This window comes from Mangifera indica, unplaced genomic scaffold (assembly GCF_011075055.1).
Source record: "Mangifera indica cultivar Alphonso unplaced genomic scaffold, CATAS_Mindica_2.1 Un_0022, whole genome shotgun sequence".
NCBI classification, from domain to species: domain Eukaryota; kingdom Viridiplantae; phylum Streptophyta; class Magnoliopsida; order Sapindales; family Anacardiaceae; genus Mangifera; species Mangifera indica.
This window is the reverse complement of record NW_025401114.1, coordinates 251,068-271,658: the sequence shown is the minus strand read 5'-3', so window position 1 is coordinate 271,658 and position 20,591 is coordinate 251,068. Positions and strand designations below refer to the sequence as shown.

At 34.7% G+C, this 20,591-nt stretch overlaps 4 protein-coding genes across 6 annotated transcripts; 3 read left to right on the top strand and 1 right to left on the bottom strand.

Moving 5' to 3' along the window:
• The first annotated feature begins 7,196 nt into the window (after positions 1-7,196).
• On the top strand, positions 7,197-8,390 carry LOC123206022 (L-aspartate oxidase, chloroplastic-like). Its single transcript, XM_044623111.1, has 2 exons — positions 7,197-7,330; positions 7,784-8,390. Exons 1-2 carry the CDS (start codon positions 7,197-7,199, stop codon positions 8,172-8,174), a joined length of 525 nt encoding a protein of 174 aa, XP_044479046.1. The 3' UTR covers positions 8,175-8,390.
• On the top strand, positions 8,269-11,366 carry LOC123206021 (L-aspartate oxidase, chloroplastic-like). Its single transcript, XM_044623110.1, is given in 7 exon segments — positions 8,269-8,334; positions 8,582-8,824; positions 9,068-9,124; positions 9,229-9,309; positions 9,942-10,003; positions 10,206-10,598; positions 10,600-11,366. Coding segments are annotated over 7 exon segments (1,494 nt in total). The 3' UTR covers positions 11,192-11,366.
• Positions 11,367-11,763: 397 nt separating this feature from the next.
• LOC123206036 (GDSL esterase/lipase At3g27950-like) lies at positions 11,764-13,679 on the top strand. Its single transcript, XM_044623128.1, has 5 exons — positions 11,764-12,129; positions 12,210-12,410; positions 12,556-12,728; positions 12,816-13,086; positions 13,272-13,679. Exons 1-5 carry the CDS (start codon positions 11,898-11,900, stop codon positions 13,520-13,522), a joined length of 1,128 nt encoding a protein of 375 aa, XP_044479063.1. The 5' UTR covers positions 11,764-11,897; the 3' UTR covers positions 13,523-13,679.
• A 1,327-nt stretch (positions 13,680-15,006) lies between these two features.
• LOC123206032 (protein KINESIN LIGHT CHAIN-RELATED 2-like) lies at positions 15,007-17,965 on the bottom strand. 3 transcript variants are annotated; one of them, XM_044623122.1, is made up of 3 exons: positions 17,882-17,965; positions 15,547-17,476; positions 15,007-15,446 (listed from the first exon to the last, which is right to left on the bottom strand). In XM_044623122.1, the coding sequence occupies exons 2-3, from the start codon at positions 17,469-17,471 to the stop codon at positions 15,230-15,232; spliced, it is 2,142 nt and encodes a 713-aa protein (XP_044479057.1). In that variant the 5' UTR covers positions 17,472-17,476; positions 17,882-17,965; the 3' UTR covers positions 15,007-15,229. The 3 variants fall into 3 exon arrangements, with proteins under 3 accessions (XP_044479057.1, XP_044479058.1, XP_044479056.1); XM_044623123.1 differs by lacking the exon at positions 17,882-17,965 and adding an exon at positions 17,732-17,828; XM_044623121.1 differs by lacking the exon at positions 17,882-17,965 and adding an exon at positions 17,718-17,821.
• Between the last annotated feature and the right edge of the window lie 2,626 nt (positions 17,966-20,591).

Genomic DNA, 20,591 nt, shown 5'->3' with positions numbered 1-20,591 from the left:
ATCTCTGATCACGTTAGCTCTTCTTCTTGGTTTAAATATCCCTATCAATCATATCTTAACCATCGATGAAGCCTATTTCATTTGATAAAGATGAAATTATCTTCGTAGAGTGTCTTTATATCGGACGAAGACGATTTCACTTTCATTATCTTTGTCCGAGATGAAAACAATCTGATGAAGACGGTTTCGTCTTCATAGGAAAAAATAAGCTTTGCCAATGGTTGAAATGTGATTGGTAGGGACAGTCAATGCAACTAGAGATGGTGAAGTTCAGCATCTTCGATGATGGTTTGTAAACTCTAGGGAAAAATTTTAATTTTTCAAACTTCAGATAGAGAGAATATGATATTTTTAAACTGAAGAGGTAAAAGTAATAAAACTTTGGTTTTTTGTTATACGATGGTTTTAACCTTGATCGTAACTAAGATTTTTAATAGATGGATAACCCTTTTAACTTTTTAGATCTCACTAGTATAATTTTGAAAACACAACTAAACTTGGGTGAGAAATAGCCCTTTGGCGTTTTGTTTTTAATTGATTTACGATGGTGTGAGCGCAACGTAACTGCAATTTTTTGATTTATTTTCCAACCCTAACGTAACGGAAAAATGAGGTGCATTTAGAACCCCTTGTGTAACATCCCTCCCTAGAAGTACTATCCATTGAAGGAGAAATGTTACGAATTAATATTCGGAGCGTCTATTTTTTTTCTTTTTTTAAAAATACTTTAAAATAAACGCCTCATTAAAAGTGTTTAGGAAGTATTCCAAGAAAACTGAAAATCTGGAAGCGAACAAAAGATGTATATACTCATATGAAGACTCATCTGAAAGTATCTGAAAACAGGAAGTAATCATGTGCAACTGTACTATAATCTCAAAAAGTCAAAAGTCATTAAAAACATGCTACTGTATGCATGTAATATAAACCAGAGAAAACTTGCTCCAGCCGGATCTACCTACGCTAACCTGACCCTGCCTCGCAGCTACCTCGATCACATGTACCTGCAATCAAGAAAGAAAAGGGAGTGAGTGATAAGAACACTTAGTAAGGGGAAAAATTAAGTAAACTATCCTTTTTTTTTTTGTTCTAACTCACTTTTGGGACTCAACCTCACATCCTAACCTCTATAAGAGATTGAGGGGGTAATTTAGTTCACTCTTTACTATTTGGGTCATACTTTGTCCCATCTGGTGTCTATTTGATACTTTCTGGAAGCTAACTATAGAGATTTGACACTTTTCTAAGCTCAAGCTCTTTTTCTTTCACTACACTATTTCTGAATCTGAATTGAGCTCTACTGCGAGCGGACCCTACTAGGGGTCTGTGTCCTACTACGGACGTGCCCTACTGCAGGCGGTGTAGTGTAAAGTGTCCCCTCATAATTTATAGCATGCATGCGGGTCTTATATCTTACTAATTTTGCTTTCCTTTAAATTTATTCATAACTCACCAGATATTACTCTTGGGACGACCCCTAAATCTTGAGTTCCAAATTCCTTTTCTTGCTTTTCTTTCTTTTCTTTTCTTTTTTTTTCTTTTCTTCTTTTTTTTTTTCTTTCCTTTCCTTTCCTTTCTTTTCTTTTCTTTTCTTTTCTTTTTTTTTCTTTCCTTTCCTTTCCTTTTCTTTCTTTTCTTTTCTTTTTTTTTTTCTTTTCTTCTTTTCTTTTTTTTTTCTTTCCTTTCCTTTCCTTTCTTTTCTTTTCTTTTCTTTTCTTTTTTTTTCTTTCCTTTCCTTTCCTTTCTTTTCTTTTCTTTTTTTTTCTTTCTTCTTCCTTTTCTTTCTTTCTTTCTTGCCCAGAACTACGAAGTACTGTTCACAGAACAGTATTTCGCAGGGCAGCCTTCATTTTCATACCATTTGACAGCCCAAACAGTTTCTAATTCATACACGCTATATATCGTTGGAAAGAGGATTCAAAGATCTTTCCAACAAGCTATAATAACACTCATAATTCAATAGATAAGGCAGTCAAAACGTGAGATAAAATCAGTGGCAAAAACTGCCTCCCCTGTTTATTTGGTAAAGCAGTCCTTGTGGTTCATGCAATATTTAACAATCCAAATGATCCCCAATTCATACAAGCTATATATCACTGAAAAGAGAATTCAAAGAGGTTTCCAACGAGATATAATAGCACTCATAATTCCATAGATAAGGCAGTCAAAACGTGAGATAAACTCAGTGACAAAACTGCCTCCTCTGTTTATTTAGTAAAACAGTCCTTTCGGTTTATGCAATCTTTGACAGTTCAAATGATCTCTAATTCATGCAAGCTATATATCATTGGAAAGAGGATTCAAAGAGCTTTCCAACAAGCTATAATAGTACTCATAATTCATCAGATAAGACAGCCAAAACATGGGACGAACTCAGTGGCAAAAACTGTAAATATTATGCAACTTTCTGCCATGAACAAAATCACACACATAGACATCCCAAATGGCAAAACAATATTTCTCAACATCAAAATCATAATTTATAACATAGATCCAAGGAACCAAAAGCCTAAAACATGTCACATATCAAAGATGATATCCCTTACCTTGTTTCAAGTCAAATCTTTGTAAGTTGACTTCCTCCTCTTTGTTTTGCTCCCTTTATCACCAAAATTACTTTAAATCAATACCAAAACACACTAACATATTCATATAATATGTATATAAACATAGATAAAATGAGAAGAAAGGAGATCTTTGGTTACCGAAGCTTCCAAGGTGCTTCTCTTTTTTTTCTTTTTATTTTATCTTCCAATATTTCTTCAATTTCTTCCTTTGGCTTCACAAAACAAAAGAAAAGAACATGAAGGAGGCTGGCTGCTGGAGCTTTACGGGAGAAGAAGATGATAGAAAAAAAATGGGATGAGATACCTTTGTTGACTTTACTCTCCCTTTATCTAAGCTTTATCTCCCTTTTTCTCTTTCTCCCTTTTTTCTTTTTTTTTTTAATTTTCTTTTTGTATTTATTTACATATGTATATTTATATATATATATATAAACACACATATACATGTAAAATAAATATATGTACTTAAAATGAGAAATATCTCTAAATAGAGTCAAAAAACATAAATATCCCTGGAATATACCTGAGGGCATTACACCTTGAAAATGGTATTATATTAAAACAACATCATAATAGGTCAATCGATGTCCGCAGTCCATTCTGTCTCTTCAAATTATAAAAACCCTATCTATAAAAGACAATTTTACCCTTTTTCTTTACCTAATTAAAATTTGTATAATATTATATATACTCACTTTGAATACATAATTGTGTATACATTTATATATATCATAATATAATTAAATATTACTTTATCGTTAATTTAAAATTGTTCAATTATATAATAACACATATAAGTATATACATATTTATATATTCAAAATTTGTATATAATTTTATTATTAAAGTTTTTTCTGCCGTTTTATATTTGCTTTCAATAAAATTTTTTTCCCTTTTATTCTAGTTCTCCTATTCAAATTATAATATTTTTCTTTTCTATTTCACAATACCCAATTTGAATGTTAAAAATTTATTTTCTGTCTTTTCCATTTTCTTTTCATTTCTCCAAAAAATGCTCCATGCAACTCACAACTTCTTTCCATCTGACAAAGTATCACCCGGTTAACTTTTCTCAAACGAAGTCATATTAAAACGCCTCTTTATTCTCGCACTTAATTCTCGCACAGATTTTACATGCACAACGCACTGTCTTGACTCACTATGAATTGCACCAACACACAGCGTCCAACCCTTGTTTTCCAAACTTCCACGCACTTGAAGGAATGCCCAACTCACACTCACAATACCATATATGCACTTCCCCCAAATTTCCAGCACTTGTCACCTTTATATAGAGAGGTTGTAGTTATAACAATTAGGGCAACTACATGTTCAAATTCAAATATTCAAACTCGCAATCAAACATCCCTCATTGTTATATGACATGATCTCATCTTTATGTCTAAATAACCAACATATCTTGACAAGCATAACTGCACTAGGCAATTGCTTATCCATCTTCCCTTTGCACAACCACTTCTCACCATCTGTGCTTACTGCACGTACGTTTGCTTATCCCTGGTCCAACACACTCCTTAGTACCTTTAGCTAACCCACTGATCAACATCAAGTTTCATTTCCCAGCCTTTCTCAAATGCTTTGTCTTCACCAAGCTTTCCCTGCTTGTTTTCGCGCGCTACTTCTACCTCACTTGCATGTATGTACATCACATCATTTATTCTTGCATGTGGAGTCTTTTGCCCGTGCCATGCTTTTGATTTCTCTCATCGCTTAGCTCTCTATCTTGCCTTGCCCTCTTCAAGGCTTCTTGCAACAATTTCATGTTATCTCTACGCTTTTGTGTTCGCTTATTAGGTTGTGCGCCACTCCTACGCCCCTGACTCTATGCGTCTCGCATATGTGCAAATTTGCACATGATGACGAACACTTCTCTATCTGGCTTCCATCTCTGCCAAACTAAGCAATTTTCGTTGCCTTTTGAATCATTGGTTCTCTCATTCCATAATAATCTCGTACATTGTCCTGACTTATAGGATTGGATCCAAATCAAATCGATTCGATCTTAGAAGATAACTTGACTCGATTCATGTTTGTTTAATTTAAATTTGAACTAAATTCAAATTGCAAACCAAGCCAAATTTATGTTAAAAGGTGTTTAATTTAGTTTGACTTAAATTCATGATTCAAATATATAATTTTGATTCGTGGCTTGAGTTTGATTTAAATTTATGACTCAAATTTATGGTTTGAGTTTATAACTCATTATTAAAATGATATCATTTGTTCATTATTAAGTAAAACAACATTATTTTATTAATAAGTTATAAATATGAATAATAGATTTAACTATTAATTCAAGCAAAATCTTTTTTTCATTTGAGACAAACTCAAATCTCTGTTAAATTTGATTTAATAAATTTAAATTAAATTATTTTTTATTTAAATTAAATTCGAGACAAAAGGGTATTTGAACCCAAAATTGGGATGTCTAATCATGTCGCTCCTAGGCTTGTGGTTGAGTCTAGCATGCCCATTCGCGTCCATCCGCCTCTGAATTTTAAGAGTGCGACACAAATTTCTTCAAATCTAACGAAAGTTGTTCTTCATACTTATGTTGGGTTCAATTGCAGCAAGGGGATAATTATTAGAAAGAGCGGTATTATAGTGGTAGATATGTCAAATCTGTAACACCTTTTTCAATTGTTAAATGATATTCAAAGTGTTACATGATATTGAAAATATTATTCATAGTTAAAAGTATATGAGCTTTGTTGACCCCAAAGTAGTCTTTGACTTGGATTTTTTTTGACCCAAGTGATTTTGAAATGGTTGTATGATGCGGTGGAATTGCATAGGCCAACTGACTATTTCGCACCCAAAGTTTGATGTAAACTTAATTTTTTATTTGTTAAATAATAAAAATTTAAATATCTATCTGTCTGTTAAATTTTATTGTTATTATCAAGAGTATGATTATCATTTAATAAAAATATTTAAAAAAATTATAAATTCATCAGTTTTCCTTTTAAATTTAAAAACTAACAATTTTTTCTTAAATTTAAAGTTTGAAAAATAACTATTTCCCCTCTAAGGTTTGCATTTTGTCCCTTACTACTTCTCCAACAATCGGAGCTGGCTAGCCTCCTGCCTCTCATCTCCTGAAAGAGGATGAATCATCAACCAACTAGAGGTTGGTCGATGATTCGTCAACCAAGTGTTGTAGACCTGTGTGTCGATCGATCCACAAATCGGTTAGACAAAGAGTTAAAGTCTTCGTTTACGATGCATCGATCGATTGAATCGATTTGTGTGACGCATAGATTTATGCGTTACACAGATTTGATATGCAGACTGATGAATCATTGACCAACCTCCTGTTAGTCTATAATTCGTCCTCGTCCTAGGGATGGGAGAGAGAAGGCTGACTAGCTTTGGTTGTCGGAGAAGCAACAAGGGATAAAATACAAACCCTAAGAGGGAAATAATTATTTTTTAAACTTTGGGTTTGAGGAGAAATTATTAGTTTTTAAACATGGGGAAATATGATAAATTTATAATTTTTTTAAATATTTTTATTAAATAATAATTTTATCTTAACAGTAATAGTTAAATTTAATATATGGATAAATATTTAGATTTTCGATAATTAATAAGTGAAAAATTAAGTTTACATCAAACTTTGGGTAAGACATAGTCACTTGGCCAATTGCAAAATGTCTTGTCAAAAATGTTATGGTCCATCCAATGTGGACACTCACTTAGATTAGCCTTGGATTCCCCGAAGGATAATTCCATTTTGTTTTAGTATTTTCAAAATGGCCCAAAGACTATTTCCTATCTAAGTTTAGGTGTATTTTCAAAGTCATACCTATAGAGTTTGAAAGCCAAAAGTCTCGTCAATTCATTTAAAATCTCAATTAAGGTTAGAGATAAAATCATTATTTAATAAAAAATTTTAAAAAACTAAAGTTTTATTCGTTTACCCCCTTAGTTTGAAAATCTCATAATTTCTCCCATACCCAAAGTTTGAAAAATCAACCTTTTCCCCCTAGGGTTTACAAACTATAGCTGGAGATGGCGAAGTTTACTATCTTCGATGATAATTTCTAAACTTTAAGAGAGAAATATTAAATTTTCAAACGTTGAGTGGGGGGAATTTAAGATTTTCAAACTAAGGGGGTGAAAGTAATAAAAAATAGTTTCTAAAATTTTTTTGATTAAATAATGATTTTATTTTTAACCTTAACTGAGATTTTAAACAGATAGATGAGATTTTTAGTTTTTTTAACCTTATAGATGTAGCTTTGAAAAAACAGCTAAATTTGGGTGGGACATAGTCCTTTGGCCTTTCAAAATCTCTTCATTGTTTTTGCAAGATGATGACTTGAAAATGAAGATGGGAAAATATTAGGAATTTTCCCCTAAAGTGGTTGTAGTTAAACGTGTCATAAGTTAAAATTGTAGTTAAACGTGTCATAAGTTAAAATAAGTAATGAAATTATATTCACATATTTTTTAATACATAATTAAATATCAACAAAATTATGTATATTTAATTTGAATATATAAAGATTTCTTTAGAGTTTTTGTGATTTAATTCTCATTCTTTTGAGTCGTCGTGATTTTGTTCTAATTTCTAGTTCTTAATGTTTCTGTAGAAAGATAACAATGACAATTGGTATGGCTGCTGGAAGTGGCAATCTGCCTTTTGGAATGATTGGCTTCAATGGTCAAGGTTGCAAGCAAGCTTCTTCGATTTCAATTGTGACACTTAATGGATGCGTTCAGAGAGAGCGATCATGGTATTTGATTTAAAAAAAACAATGGTTTAAGAATTAAATTGGTGCATATAATTCATTTTGATGTCTTTGAACACTAAACTCAGTTTCTTTGGGTTTTTTTTAATAATCTTCAAGAAAAAAGTTTCCCTGAATTCTTGTTCGAAGGCTTCCTAGAGTTCATTGGAATTTTACATTCTGTCAAGGGCATGAAGTTTCCTGGCTATCAGAATTTTATTGGTTAATTTTAAAAAACATACATTCCGAATGATAACCACATATACAAACATTCAATTTTAGCAATGTATGGTTCTGAAGAGAATTGCCACATAAAGAAATTGTAGAGAAGATCTCTTAATTTGTATTCATACAATATAATCGACATGTCTTAACTATGTTCTATCTGTTGCTCCGGGAGAAAAAGGCTATTTCATATTTATGCTTTTAACCTATGTGTATTATTGTAAAATCTTCCAGGTCATATGAAGTATCCAAATTTTTGCTGTCCCAGAAGTGTAATTTTTTTCAATCTCATGTGAATGAGCGATGGAAGTCCTTGAAAACTGTCTCTGTATCAGCTTGTTTGAGAGATGCTTCCACAACGTATTTTGATTTTGCTGTCATTCGAAGTGGAGTTGCTGGTCTCCGCTATGCTCTTCAAGTTGCCAAACAGGGATCTGTTGCTGTGACTACAAAAGCAGAGCCTCATGAAAGCAACACGAACTATACCCAAGGTGGTGTTAGTGCTGTGTTGTGCCCATCAGATTCTGTGGAGAGTCACATGCGGGACACCGTAGTAGCAGGGGCTTACCTATGTGATGAGGAGACTGTTAGAGTGACTTCCAGTACAAATAATATTGCTGCATAGTATCATTTGTTTGTCAATTATGATTTAACATCACATAATTGTTGAGGCACTAAAATGTAAATTTGAATGGCAGGCTATCTTCTATTTGAAGGTCATGAGATTAAAATTCACTATCTCCAAGAAAGAAATTGGAGTGATGTTCTGTGCCTTATACCTCTCTGTACTCAACAGTTGTTAAACTATTTTACATAACTAACGTGAATTTCCTTGTGTAAATAGATGGACAATGACATAGATTTAGCATACAAAAGTTAGTCAGTAAATGATGACTTGTTGAGAAAGTAGAACCTGCAAGGTTGTACCCAAGTGTTTGTTAATTTATTGACAAAACAACTATTTGATAGTAATCTGAAATTTCCAGCTGCTTAGTTGTTAAGTCTTTACAGTTTTGGTAATACTTTGTCCAGGTTATCTGTACGGAAGGGCCTGATAGAATTAGAGAATTGATTGCTATAGGTGCATCCTTTGATCATGGGGAAGATGGAAACTTGCACTTGGCAAGGGAGGGGGGCCACTCCCATCTTAGAATTGTTCATGCAGCTGATGTGACTGGAAGGGAGATTGAGCGGGCTCTGCTAGAAGCAGTTGTCAATAACCCCAATATCTCTGTTTTTGAACACCACTTTGCAATAGATCTGCTAACTTCTCAGGTTCCTATTAATTTTAATTGCTAAGTTTTGCATTGTGCTTCACAGCCCTTGGATGGGTATGTTGAATGATATTTAAGAAGATGCATAGCTTTTTTGTAGCATATATTCTGTACCCTGTCAGAACATTTTAGGAGCAAAATATACCGAAATTTTTCATCAAGTCTGGTTAAATTTAGATTTGACATTGTGGCTTCATTCACCAGTGTAGCTAGATACTGAAATTAATTGTGTTTGACATTGTAGGATGGTCTTAACACAGTTTGCCATGGTGTTGACACTTTAAATACTGAAACAGAAGAGGTGATAACAAGCTTGCTTGTTCTCTTCTAGCATTTTATTTTGGCAGCAGCTTGCAAAGCAACTTCACATCATGTTCTGATGCTTTACCTTTGTCACAACATCAGGTTATACGATTTATCTCAAAGGTGACCTTACTAGCATCAGGCAGGGTTGGGCATATCTATCTGTCACCAACAAATCCTCCAGTATTGTATGTTTAGTAATTTCTGTTATGAATCCTGGTTTCTGTCAGTATGTATAATTCTTTCTGTTCCTGTAACTTCAAAAGAAAATTTTATCACCTGCATTTGTTATTATAAATTCTAGAATTTGGCACCTGAAAATAATGAACATGTATTGATCAAGTGAATGTGTAAATAGGTTTTGTTCTCTCAAATTTTCACAGATTGATAGTAAGTATATTGCCACTCAATTGTTTTCATTCACATAAAATAAGGAGGACAGAAGTTGGTTTTTCACTTCTATGTTGTCTGTGTAAGAATCTGAGAGTGTTGACAATAATTTTTTGCATTGCCCAAATGTTTTGAAGTTATGTTAAAGGCTTGTTGGCTTCCCAATTGATGTGGGCTGTGCAGTGATTACTATTTTTGGAGTTGTTTGCCTGGAGAAAAATTGAAGGACATTTGAAGACCATAGGGAGAGGAAAACTTTTTCTTATGGGATAAACTTAGACTTCTCTTTGGGCTTTTCTACTGAACTTAGAGATACATCTTTTCTTTATTCATCATAATTGGGAATTAGTAGATGCAGCTTCCTATGAGGAAAAAAAATAAGATTTCACCTCCACCTTGTTCATCATATTTTCCTGCTTTTATAGGTGGCCTTTGGAGATGGAATGGCTATGGCCCACCGAGCTGAAGCAGTGATTACTAATATGGAGTAAGTTTACTTTCAGAAATCAAATTTCCTTTTAGTTCTCATTATTTCTTACATAGTCATATTGTGAAAACCACTGGAGATGGAATGATGTTTCTGTTTCTAGTTTATATGGTACATAATTCAGTCTACTCGTAAACAACATACCAAGGCTGTTTTATTTTTCCAGTAGTTATAAAAATTGTTGTATCACTATTTTTGGCAGGTTTGTTCAGTTCCACCCAACTGCCTTGGCTGATGAAGGCCTCCCCATCAAACCACCAACACGTAGGGAAAACGCATTTCTCATCACTGAAGCCGTCAGGGGTGATGGAGGCATCCTTTACAACTTGGGCATGGAACGGTTCATGCCCCTGTATAATGAAAGAGCTGAGCTTGCTCCTAGGGATGTGGTGGCAAGAGGCATAGATGACCAGCTTCAGCAGCATAATGAGAAGTGTGTGCTACTCGATATAAGTCACAAGCCTGGAGAGAAGATCCTCTCACATTTTCCCAACATAGCCGCTGAATGCCTCAAGTATGGTCCAGACATAACCTGCCATCCAATCCTAGTGATTCCTGCTGCACATTACATGTGTGGGGGAGTCCAAGCTGGGCTTCCTGTATGTGGCAGGTGAGCTTGCATGCACAGGTTTGCATGGAGCAAACCAGCACGCTAGCAATTCTTTGCTAGAGGCATTAGTTTTTGCACGAAGGACTGTCCAGCCTTCTATTGATCACATGAAGAGCTCTAGCCTTGATCTTATTTCTTTGAGTTATTGGACCTGTCCAATTGTGCCAAAGTCACTTGGGAGTAATATAATGCACAATATTTTGAGGAAAACGAGGGAAGTGAGAGAAGAACTGCAGTCAATCATGTGGAAGCATGTGGGAATTGTTCGGTCTACAGCAAGGCTAAACAGTGCAGAGAAAAAAATAGCTCATTTGGAGGCAAAATGGGAGTCATACTTGTTTGAACAAGGGTGGAAGCAAACAATGGTTGGGCTTGAGGCTTGTGAAATGAGGAACTTCTTTTGCTGTGCAAAGCTGGTAGTGAGCAGCGCCCTCGCTAGGCAAGAAAGTCGTGGACTTCACTACACCACTGATTTTCCGCATGTTGAAGAAAGTAAGAGACTCCCAACCATTATCTTCCCTTCACCTGTAAATAGCACATGGAGTTCAAGACAACTACGCAAGCTGCCTGTTTGTTAGCAACTGCACAATCTGTTTCTAAATACAACCTGCTGAAAGTTATTCTTCACCCAGCACTCCATTTTTTTTAATGAAGAAATCTGCAGTACAAGGCAAGAACTGAAGTTTTCCTTGCCGCTTTGGAGAAACTACATTAGGTTATTTTATTTGAAACAATGTTTCAGTTTTAATCTAATTTTCTATGATATAGATCGTTTTTGATTCATTGATTTGAAAGAAAAAGAAAAAGAAATTGTGTTGGATCAAAATAAAACAATTTTGCCATCCTTAAATCTTGTGTTTAAAATTTGTTGTTGTCTTTGATATTTATGTAAATCTGGTGACAAAATTTGCTAATGTGTATTGTGATTTAAATCAACTCGGATTAGCTCCATTATTGATTCTTTTTGGTACTCCTGTGCATGGTTCCATTATATAAGCTATGATTTGTCTCTTTAAAAAAGGAGGGACCATGTTACTTTTGCTTTATATGGACACCATCCAAAATTTTGCTTGTCGGTGGACATTGTTATTAGTCTAGTCCATACAAGATCATGATACAAAAAAGTGCCTCCTTCTTTCTCTGACTAAAAAAATAAAGGGAACAAGACAGGCCAAGCATCTATTTCATTGTCTTTAACTCTCCTCTATCAAATCACAATAAATTTCTATTTCACTATAAGGAGTGTTCCTTGATTGTGCTTTCAAGTGTTTAGCTTAGGCAATCATGAACTCCATCAAACTGATTTTCATGCTTATAATTTTGGTTTTGGCTTTACTGGGTGGCGCCAGTTCAAAGAGATGCCAGTTTCCAGCCATATATAACTTCGGGGACTCAAATTCGGACACTGGAGGAATTTCCGCATCAATGTCCCCGGTTAATCCCCCATATGGTGAAACTTTCTTTGGACATCCTGCTGGAAGATTTTGTGACGGTCGTCTTATCATAGATTTTATTGGTAAAAGCATATGCTAATTTGTGATAATTTTATTTCTTCTTTAATGGCATTGTTTTTTTTAAGATTGACGTATAATGCAGCTGAGAATTTGAAGTTGCCTTACCTGAGCGCATACCTGGACTCGATTGGGACAAATTTCAGGCACGGTGCAAATTTTGCAACCGGAGGTTCATCTATTCGACCTGGTGGTTACAGCCCTTTTCATCTTGCCATTCAAATCACTCAATTCATACAATTCAAGTCCCGCACTGTGGCTCTCTATAATAAACTGAGCTCCAACAGTTAGTAATTTATGCTTAACTTCTTCTGTTTACAATGTAGTTTTTCTTCTGTCACCCGCATGTTCTCTATGCTTGGAGATTTTTTATCAGTTGTAAGTGTTTGCTTATGAGCTCTGATAACTTTTTTGGCAAAATTTCACACCAGGAACAGCCTCGCCACTGAAGGGCATTCTTCCAAGACCCAGCGACTTCTCCAAGGCATTATATACAATTGATATTGGACAGAATGATCTTGCCTATGGTTTTCAACATACGGATGAGGAAAATGTTCGAGCTTCTATTCCTGATATTTTAAACCAGTTCTCTCAAGCAGTACATGTAGGCAATTCTGCCTTCTGGGTTTGATATACTATGGTGGCTATATGTAATGATATTGCTAATGCTTATTGTTCATTTAATCTTCAGCAATTATACAAGGAAGGGGCAAGGTTCTTTTGGATACATAACACTGGACCAATTGGGTGCTTGCCATATAGTGTTATATATGACAAATTGAAGCCTGCTAATCTGGATCAAAGTGGGTGTGTCAAGCCTCAAAATGAGATAGCTCAAGAGTTCAACAGGCAACTTAAGAACAAGATATCCCAGCTGAGGCAACAACTTCCTCATGCCGCAATTACACACGTCGATGTATATTCAGTAAAATACGCACTCATAAGCAATGCCAAGAATCAAGGTAACTTCAATTACTACCAATATGAGAGTTTTTCATTAGAACCTTGATTATGGTATCACTTACCTAAAGCTTTCTGAAGTTAGAACAACCTAATACTTAATCTTTCTGGAATATGGTCTTGTATCAATGGGTTGTTACAAATAATGATTTACAGAACAGATTTAATCAATTAATGGTGGTGTCAGGTTTTGTTGAGCCAATGAATTTCTGTTGTGGGAGTTACTACAGATACCATATTAATTGTGGGAATGAAGCCATAGTGAACGGAACAGTTTATGGCAACCCATGTCATCATCCATCAAGACACATCAGTTGGGATGGCATACACTATTCACAGGCAGCCAATCTCTGGGTTGCTAATCACATTCTGATGGGCTCTTTTTCTGATCCATCGATCTCAATCGACCAAGTTTGTCTTCATCCTACGAATATGTGATCATTAGTGCAATAGATTAATTCCTACAAGTTAATTTTATAGTAGAATGACTCTTAAAGACAGTCATGTCGTTGTATCTCAATCAATTCAAGTCTGGTGAACTTATTAAATTGTCTGTAATAAATAATGTACGTTTCAAATATCTTTTGACTCTCAAGCAGCTGAAACTTTGAAGTTGCCATAACTGAGAGCATATCTTGACTCAATTGGGACAAGTTTCAGGCGTGGTGCAAATTTCGCAACTGGAGGTTCATCCATTCAGCTTAAGAACAAGATATCCCAGCTGAGGCTGCAACATCTGCAAGCAGCATGGACCTATGTTAATGTTTATTCAGTAAAATATGAACTGGTTAGCGACGCGAAGAATCGAGGTAGAACATCAATTGCTAACTATGTTTTGATCATTTATTCTACTACACATGAATAGTCGGTGGTGGGACAAGGGTACCACTTGAAAGTGAACTTATCTGATAAAAGTTTAAAGGCCAAAAGACTTGCTCCCACTCAAGATAAAGTGAAATTTCAAATGTCACTCTCTAACGTTTAAAAACTTAAACACTCATTGGTAAACTAAATTTTTTTAATAATTTCAGTTAGGGTTAAAGTAAAATTTTTATTTTAAAAATATTATTAAAAATATATATAATATATTAATTTCTTTCCCTAGGTTTTAAAAACTCACAAATTCACGCCTTTCAACAATTTTTTCAAGTTTAAAAAGTCATATTTCTAGGTTTTTCTTCACCACCAGTCACCATCTCTGGTGTTGGTTGTTGCATTCCCCACCCTTAATTGTTGTCGAGACGATTTTCATCTAGATTCATAACATAGAAATAAAGATCTTCTAATGACTCTTCTGACACCAAAAGAAGATAAATTATCTTCGTTCAGCCAAAGAGACAAAGATTGACTCTTCGTCGGACAAAGATGATTCGTCTTTGTCTGACGAAAACAACCAACGAAGAGAGAAGATCGGTTGGCCTTGAAGATGGTGGGAAGTCAACCAACAGTTGGAGCGAAGAAGTCGCCAGAGGAGGATAAATATAAACGCTAGGGGTGAAAAGGTTAGTTTTCAAACTTTGGGTGAGAGGGAAATTGTTAGTTTTTAATATTTGGTCGAAAATGTGATAAATTTTAAGTTTTTTAAATATTTTTATTAAATAACGGTTTTACTCCTGATCTTGACTAGAATTTTTAACAGAAATTGACTTATGGGTGGGTATTTGGGTTTTTGAAAATTAGAGGGTGGCACTTAGGTGGGAAATAGTCTTTTGGCCAAGTTTAAAATTATGATAATGACTTGGTGCTTCAAGTTCAATGTACAGAGGAAATTACTACTCAACTACTGCCATTACATGGCACAAGTTTTGTTCAAAATCAGTGGTAGGTGCGTATGCAGAGGAAATCAAGGCTGAGAATTTTACTCAAGTTTATGTAGAAATGGTTAAAATATTCTGACAAAGACAATTAGGTAGGTATGCCAATAGAGAAAATGAAATCCCACCGTTTATTAATTACAGTTCAAGAAATACAAAGAAGAATTTGACAAGGGAATTTCAACAAATGTGAGTATAAATGCAACTCTCTTTCAGGACCTGCTGTTCTTTATTTTTCCAAATCTGCCAACAGAGATGGGCAAACCAACAACCTAATCCTCTACCTAGAAGACGGTTTACAAAAGCAGTTTCTTGTATACATTCTCAGCAATTATGATACTTCAATTTCATCATCTTTTGCAATTTCAGAGCTGGTGTCATCAAGAAGGGTGACAAGTGACCTCGATTTTCTGTTCCGAACCCTCCCTGCATCTTTCAACAACACGGCTAATCTTCGCTTTTCATCTTCCACATCTGGATTTGCTGTTCCAAGCTTCTCTTCTCTCATCCCAACAACATATTCCAAAATTTCAATAGCATCACCTAGCCTGTGTGAGATCATACATTAGAAAAATTAACAAGAGATATCACAAAATGCAAAGAATAATAAATAATATATAACAGGAATAACTTGGCCAGAGAAAGTACCTTCCCATTGCATCATATGTGCCAGCCAGATTGCTATAGACCCCTAATGTGTCATGGTGATATGGCCCATATTCCTTCTCCAAAATACTCCTTGCTTCTTCAAAAAAATCAGCTGCCTCATTTATTGAATACCTCTGCACACAAGCAAGACCCATTTGGTTCAATGCAATACCAAACAAAGCAGACTTTTTCTCGCCGCTAGCTCGAAACTTAGAGATGGCACTTTTCAGGATGTTGTAGGAATCAGAATAATTCCCCATCATATAATACATAACTCCCATCTGAGCTTCAATTCCCGCAATAGTACTCTGTTGACCTGGGGTATTACTGAAAATTTTTAAGGCCTTTTTGAGTAACTTGAGTGCCCGATCCAATTCATTCAAAGATTGATAAATAGCTGCAATATCAATTAAGCCGCTGGCAATCTCTTCAGAGGGGGTTCCAGGATTAGGCCTGCCATAAATTTTGAGTGCATTTTTACAGTAAGACTTTGAGTCCCTTAATTTTCCTATCTTGTAGTACAAGTCAGCTAATCGCACGAAAACTAAAGCAACAGCAGGATGATTTTCTCCTTTAGCTGACTTAAACACAGTGAGTGCTTTCTGATAAGAAAAAATTGCTTCATCGAATCGAGCTAAAGATAAGTAAGCATCTCCAATGCTGCAATCAATTGAAGCCACATCGATTTCATGGTTATTGGCTGCCATAGCCATGCTTGCTAAGACATAATGCTCAAGAGCAGCCTCATAATCCCCTTTTGAGTCACAGATGAGTCCCATGAGTCTCCTATCTGCAGCTTCTTCAATAGAAGCAGGAGAACCATTCTCCCTGTGGATGTCAAGAGCCATCTGACAAAGCTTCTCTGCCTCATCAAATTGCAATGCTTGAATATGAGCCTCAGCCACATACCGACATGTCTCACCAACTCGATGGTCAGTCTCTCCCAAGACTTGCCTTTGTATCTCCAAACCTGCTGTATAACACAGTATGGAATTCTCCATCTGACCTAACATTGCATAAGTATCACCCAACTGCATACACCCAGCAAATTTAGCCAATGCATGATCTAGGCCATCCTCCATAACTGGAATTTCAATTGAACGCTCAAGAATAGGAATTGCCTCATTGTATTGGCCTAAGCTGCAGTATATTGCTGACATAACATGCAAACACATTACTTGCTCTAAATTGGGTTTCTCATTTGCACATACCTCAAATGACTTCATTGCTCGAGTCACCGATTCAAGAGCTTTCTGGAGATTTTCACCTGTATAAATCATATCTCTCGTTTGTTTCAGTAGAAACGGTCCAAGATCAGGATTATCTAATGTTGCCTCAAGATCCTCCAGCAAATTCTGCCTTTGCTTCTTCATAGAGAAAGCATTAGTTGGTTTCCTTATATTCCTCTCATTCCTTTTATCAGTTGAAGGTCTCTCTTTGGAAGATTTTTGCTTACGATTTGCAGATTGCTTTTTACCCTTTGCAATCCTTTTATCAGTAGGGCCATTTACTTTCTTGGGAGTAAATTCGCTGCAGCCACCATCACTCTCTTCCTTATTTTCCACCTCCACCGCCATCTCTTTCATCATCTCTTCTTTCCCAATTATATCCCCAACAAGATGCCGCAACTCTGAATCAATCCTCGACTCCTCACCATATGAACCATAACTAGCGCTTGATGGAGATAGATCGGAGCTTTGCATCTCACAGACATTGTGATATAGCTGCTCAATAGACGTCTCAAATATTCCATCGATGGCCAAATCAATGGAATCGCTACGGGGACTCTGTGGACTCAACGGACTTCTTGGAGACCGTGGCTGCAAATAGCCGTCCTTGTACACCCTGTAGCTTCCATTAGATTCTTCTACTCCACTTACTCCACCACTTTCTCCATTTAATGCATCCATTGCTAAACCAGGCATTATCCCTGCAAATAAATCAACAAAAAATAACTAAATAAGATGTACACTTTCTGCATATAGAAAAAACAATTCCTATCCACAAATAGCAAAGTAGAAAATACACTCTTTTGCTTTTGCAGCATGCAACACAAGCATATAAATCAATATTCCCTATTAACTGTAAACTAAATTTCACCACACATAATCAAATTTTCCCAGAATATAACGTTTCAATACAAAAGACAAAGTTCTGCACTTGAACATTACAAAGTAAAACAAACCCAGAAAAAGAAAGAAAAGCCAGAGCTCTCTCCCAGTGATTAATATCAAGAACAGGCCATTGAATTAAACAAGCCACAAAGCAAAACAAAGAGACACAAAGAATGCAAATCAATAAAGATATATATAAAAGAAATATATGTAAGTTATACCTTTTAATGTTCTGTTTCAACGAAGAGAATGTTCAAACTTTAAGTCTACAATGGTCTGTCGGTGTTATGTACATGAGGTGGTCTGTGGTGTATTTGAACTCGGTTCTGCTTTTACATATATACTGCTCAAAGTTCATGTATGCGGGAAGGAACAAAATTACTAAAAGGACAAAAAGAATTAGAAAATTGGGAGGAGGATAAGGGCAAAAGAGGAAACTGATGAGGATTTTTCAAAGTATATAGAGAATTACAATTACAGATATATGTGTACATGCGTGGAGTAGCACATTGAAGACAGTTGAAGCAATGAGGAAGGCGACTTCTCTCCGACCCCCAAGATTTTAATTATATTTTAATTATGTTTACATCAGTTAATAATTTATTTATTTATTAATTATTATGGTTCTTTAATTGGGATTGACGTTATATAAAGTTTGCTCAAATATTAAAAATTATTTTTTTAATTTCATCGAAGATGGGTAATTTAAGAAGATACGAATATTAATTGGTAAGGGATTATTATGGATTAAGGCAAAGATTATACGCATTGGTTTCAGGAATGGCGTTAAAAATTGGCGGGATTAACGGCTTTCCAACGCGTTAAAGTTTACGGAAATGTTCCGGTGAGAGCAGTGTATGATGGTTAAATGAGTGAAACTTTATTTAACTTTTACCATGTGGCATTTTAAAAAAAAGGTGGGAGTGGGGAGGGCCGGAGTTGTTTGGCTTTTGACAACTTTCCGACGTGATGATTATTGCAGGGCTCCACGTGGACCAAATCCAACATTCCAGCCGCATCCTTGCTGTCTTTGAAAGTGGTCCAGTCCTGGCCCATTGGAAAATAAAAAGGCTTTAGCCCTGGCCCATTGAAAAAGGTTTTCTCACAGTTTTTGGATATTAATTATGTATATATGAATAAACAAGAAAAATAATCTGAAAAAAATAAAGAAATTTCCTAAAATATTTGAATTTTTTCAGTGTATTTTTTCTAGGGGACGGGGGGGTTAAATTAATTTTTGACGCCAAGTTGTCTAAATAAAATAATTACAATATGTTGATAAACAGTTGTGAAAGCATTGGCATGGAAAATTCAAAAGCACAAATAAGCATGAGCAAAGGCATAAGGACAATTAATAGCGAAGCAAAACAGGTGGCATGCTGCCAATTTCAAACATTCAAGATTGATATTGATAAGAATACAACAATAACATGCAACTTAAATTATAACAAAGTAATCAATGCCTTTCTACTTTAAAAGGTACATTTTGGTTGAAACATAACTATAACTATAATTATGGTATGCCTCAAAGTTTACGAGGCCACCAATAATTGCAGACTAACATCCACCTTGACATGGAGATGGTCTGCGGCAATAGTTTAGGCAAAATACATGATAAAAGATGGGCCGAAGGACAATTTTCCTTCCCCAACCCCACCAACACCCCCCCCCAAAGTTTTAGCATAATTTTAAGTGTATTTGTGACAACTTAAAAATCTAAATATCCACCTATAAATTAATTTTTGTTAAAATTTTTTATTAGAGATAAAAATAAAATCATTATTTTATCAATAAACCATAAAAACATATATCATTCTTCTCTTAATATGAAAAACTAACCATTTTCCCATATGATTGAGTTTTAAAAAGTTATCATATCCTTCCCTAGGGTTTGAAAAATCTTTTCCAACCAAATAATCTTATGAATGGATGGAGGCCGGACAATAAAAAGATGGCTTTGGATGATGAAACATCATCCGTCATCCAAACGATGGAGGATGATTCTTTTCGATGAAATGTCATGCATATTGATGACTCTTCATTGAGAAGCATCGTGTAAATCGAGACGCTTCATCAAGAAGCATCATTCATATTGACAATGCTTCATCAAGAAGTGTTGTCCAAATCAATGATGCTTCCTCCAGATCGTTGACACTTCTTCTTTGAAGCGGTTGGATTCCCTTGAGCCACTTGAAAAATTGAACCTGAGGGGGGGGGGGGGAATGCAGTTTTTCAAAGTGTAATCATGGGAGAAATTGTTATTTTTTTAAACTAAGAGAGTAAAATGATATAAATTTTAAAGTTTTTGGGTTTAATGATAAAATAACGATTTTATCTTTACCTTTAACAGAAAATTCTAACAAAAGTTAGTGTATGAGTGAATATTTGAATTTTTAAATTGTTGTAACTGTGTTTCGAGTTTGAGTTAAAACTTGGTGGAAAATAGTCCTTTGGCCATAAAAGATACACCAAAGCAATCACAACTAATGATGCCAATTGCCTCCTCAACTAAAATAATTGACTTATCCACTGACCACATTCACTAAAGGGGGTGTTTGGTTAGATTTCTTTTTTAATTTTTTTTTATAATATTTTATTACCAAATTTAATCACTTTTATTATAAGTATTAAAAGATTAACATGATCCTCTTTATTGTTGTTATTATTTTATCTATAATTATTAAATTTTTAGAATAATAATACTGTCAATTTTTAATTAAAATAATAAGTAATGTGAAAAAAAATTTTATATCCTTTAAACTTTTATATAATAATTAAAATAATATTTTTTTATTAAAACATAGTAATAAATTTATATTAAGTAATTTCTCAAGTAATTTATTATTTTAATAATCTTTTATATAAATATTTTTTTATTAAAACATAGTAATAAATTTATATTAAGTAATTTCTCAAGTAATTTATTATTTT

What these genes read in the sequence shown, in the direction of transcription:
- LOC123206022 (XM_044623111.1), top strand. Translation starts at nt 7,197, where the DNA reads ATGACAATTGGTATGGCTGCTGGAAGTGGCAATCTGCCTTTTGGAATG. An exon ending in GTTCAGAGAGAGCGATCATG is followed by an intron (nt 7,331 to 7,783) that starts GTATTTGATTTA and finishes AAAATCTTCCAG; the next exon opens with GTCATATGAAGTATCCAAAT.
- LOC123206036 (XM_044623128.1), top strand. Translation starts at nt 11,898, where the DNA reads ATGAACTCCATCAAACTGATTTTCATGCTTATAATTTTGGTTTTGGCT. An exon ending in TCTTATCATAGATTTTATTG is followed by an intron (nt 12,130 to 12,209) that starts GTAAAAGCATAT and finishes CGTATAATGCAG; the next exon opens with CTGAGAATTTGAAGTTGCCT. An exon ending in AAGCAATGCCAAGAATCAAG is followed by an intron (nt 13,087 to 13,271) that starts GTAACTTCAATT and finishes TGGTGGTGTCAG; the next exon opens with GTTTTGTTGAGCCAATGAAT.
- LOC123206032 (XM_044623122.1), bottom strand. Translation starts at nt 17,471, where the DNA reads ATGCCTGGTTTAGCAATGGATGCATTAAATGGAGAAAGTGGTGGAGTA. An exon ending in ACATATGATGCAATGGGAAG is followed by an intron (nt 15,447 to 15,546) that starts GTACTTTCTCTG and finishes GATCTCACACAG; the next exon opens with GCTAGGTGATGCTATTGAAA.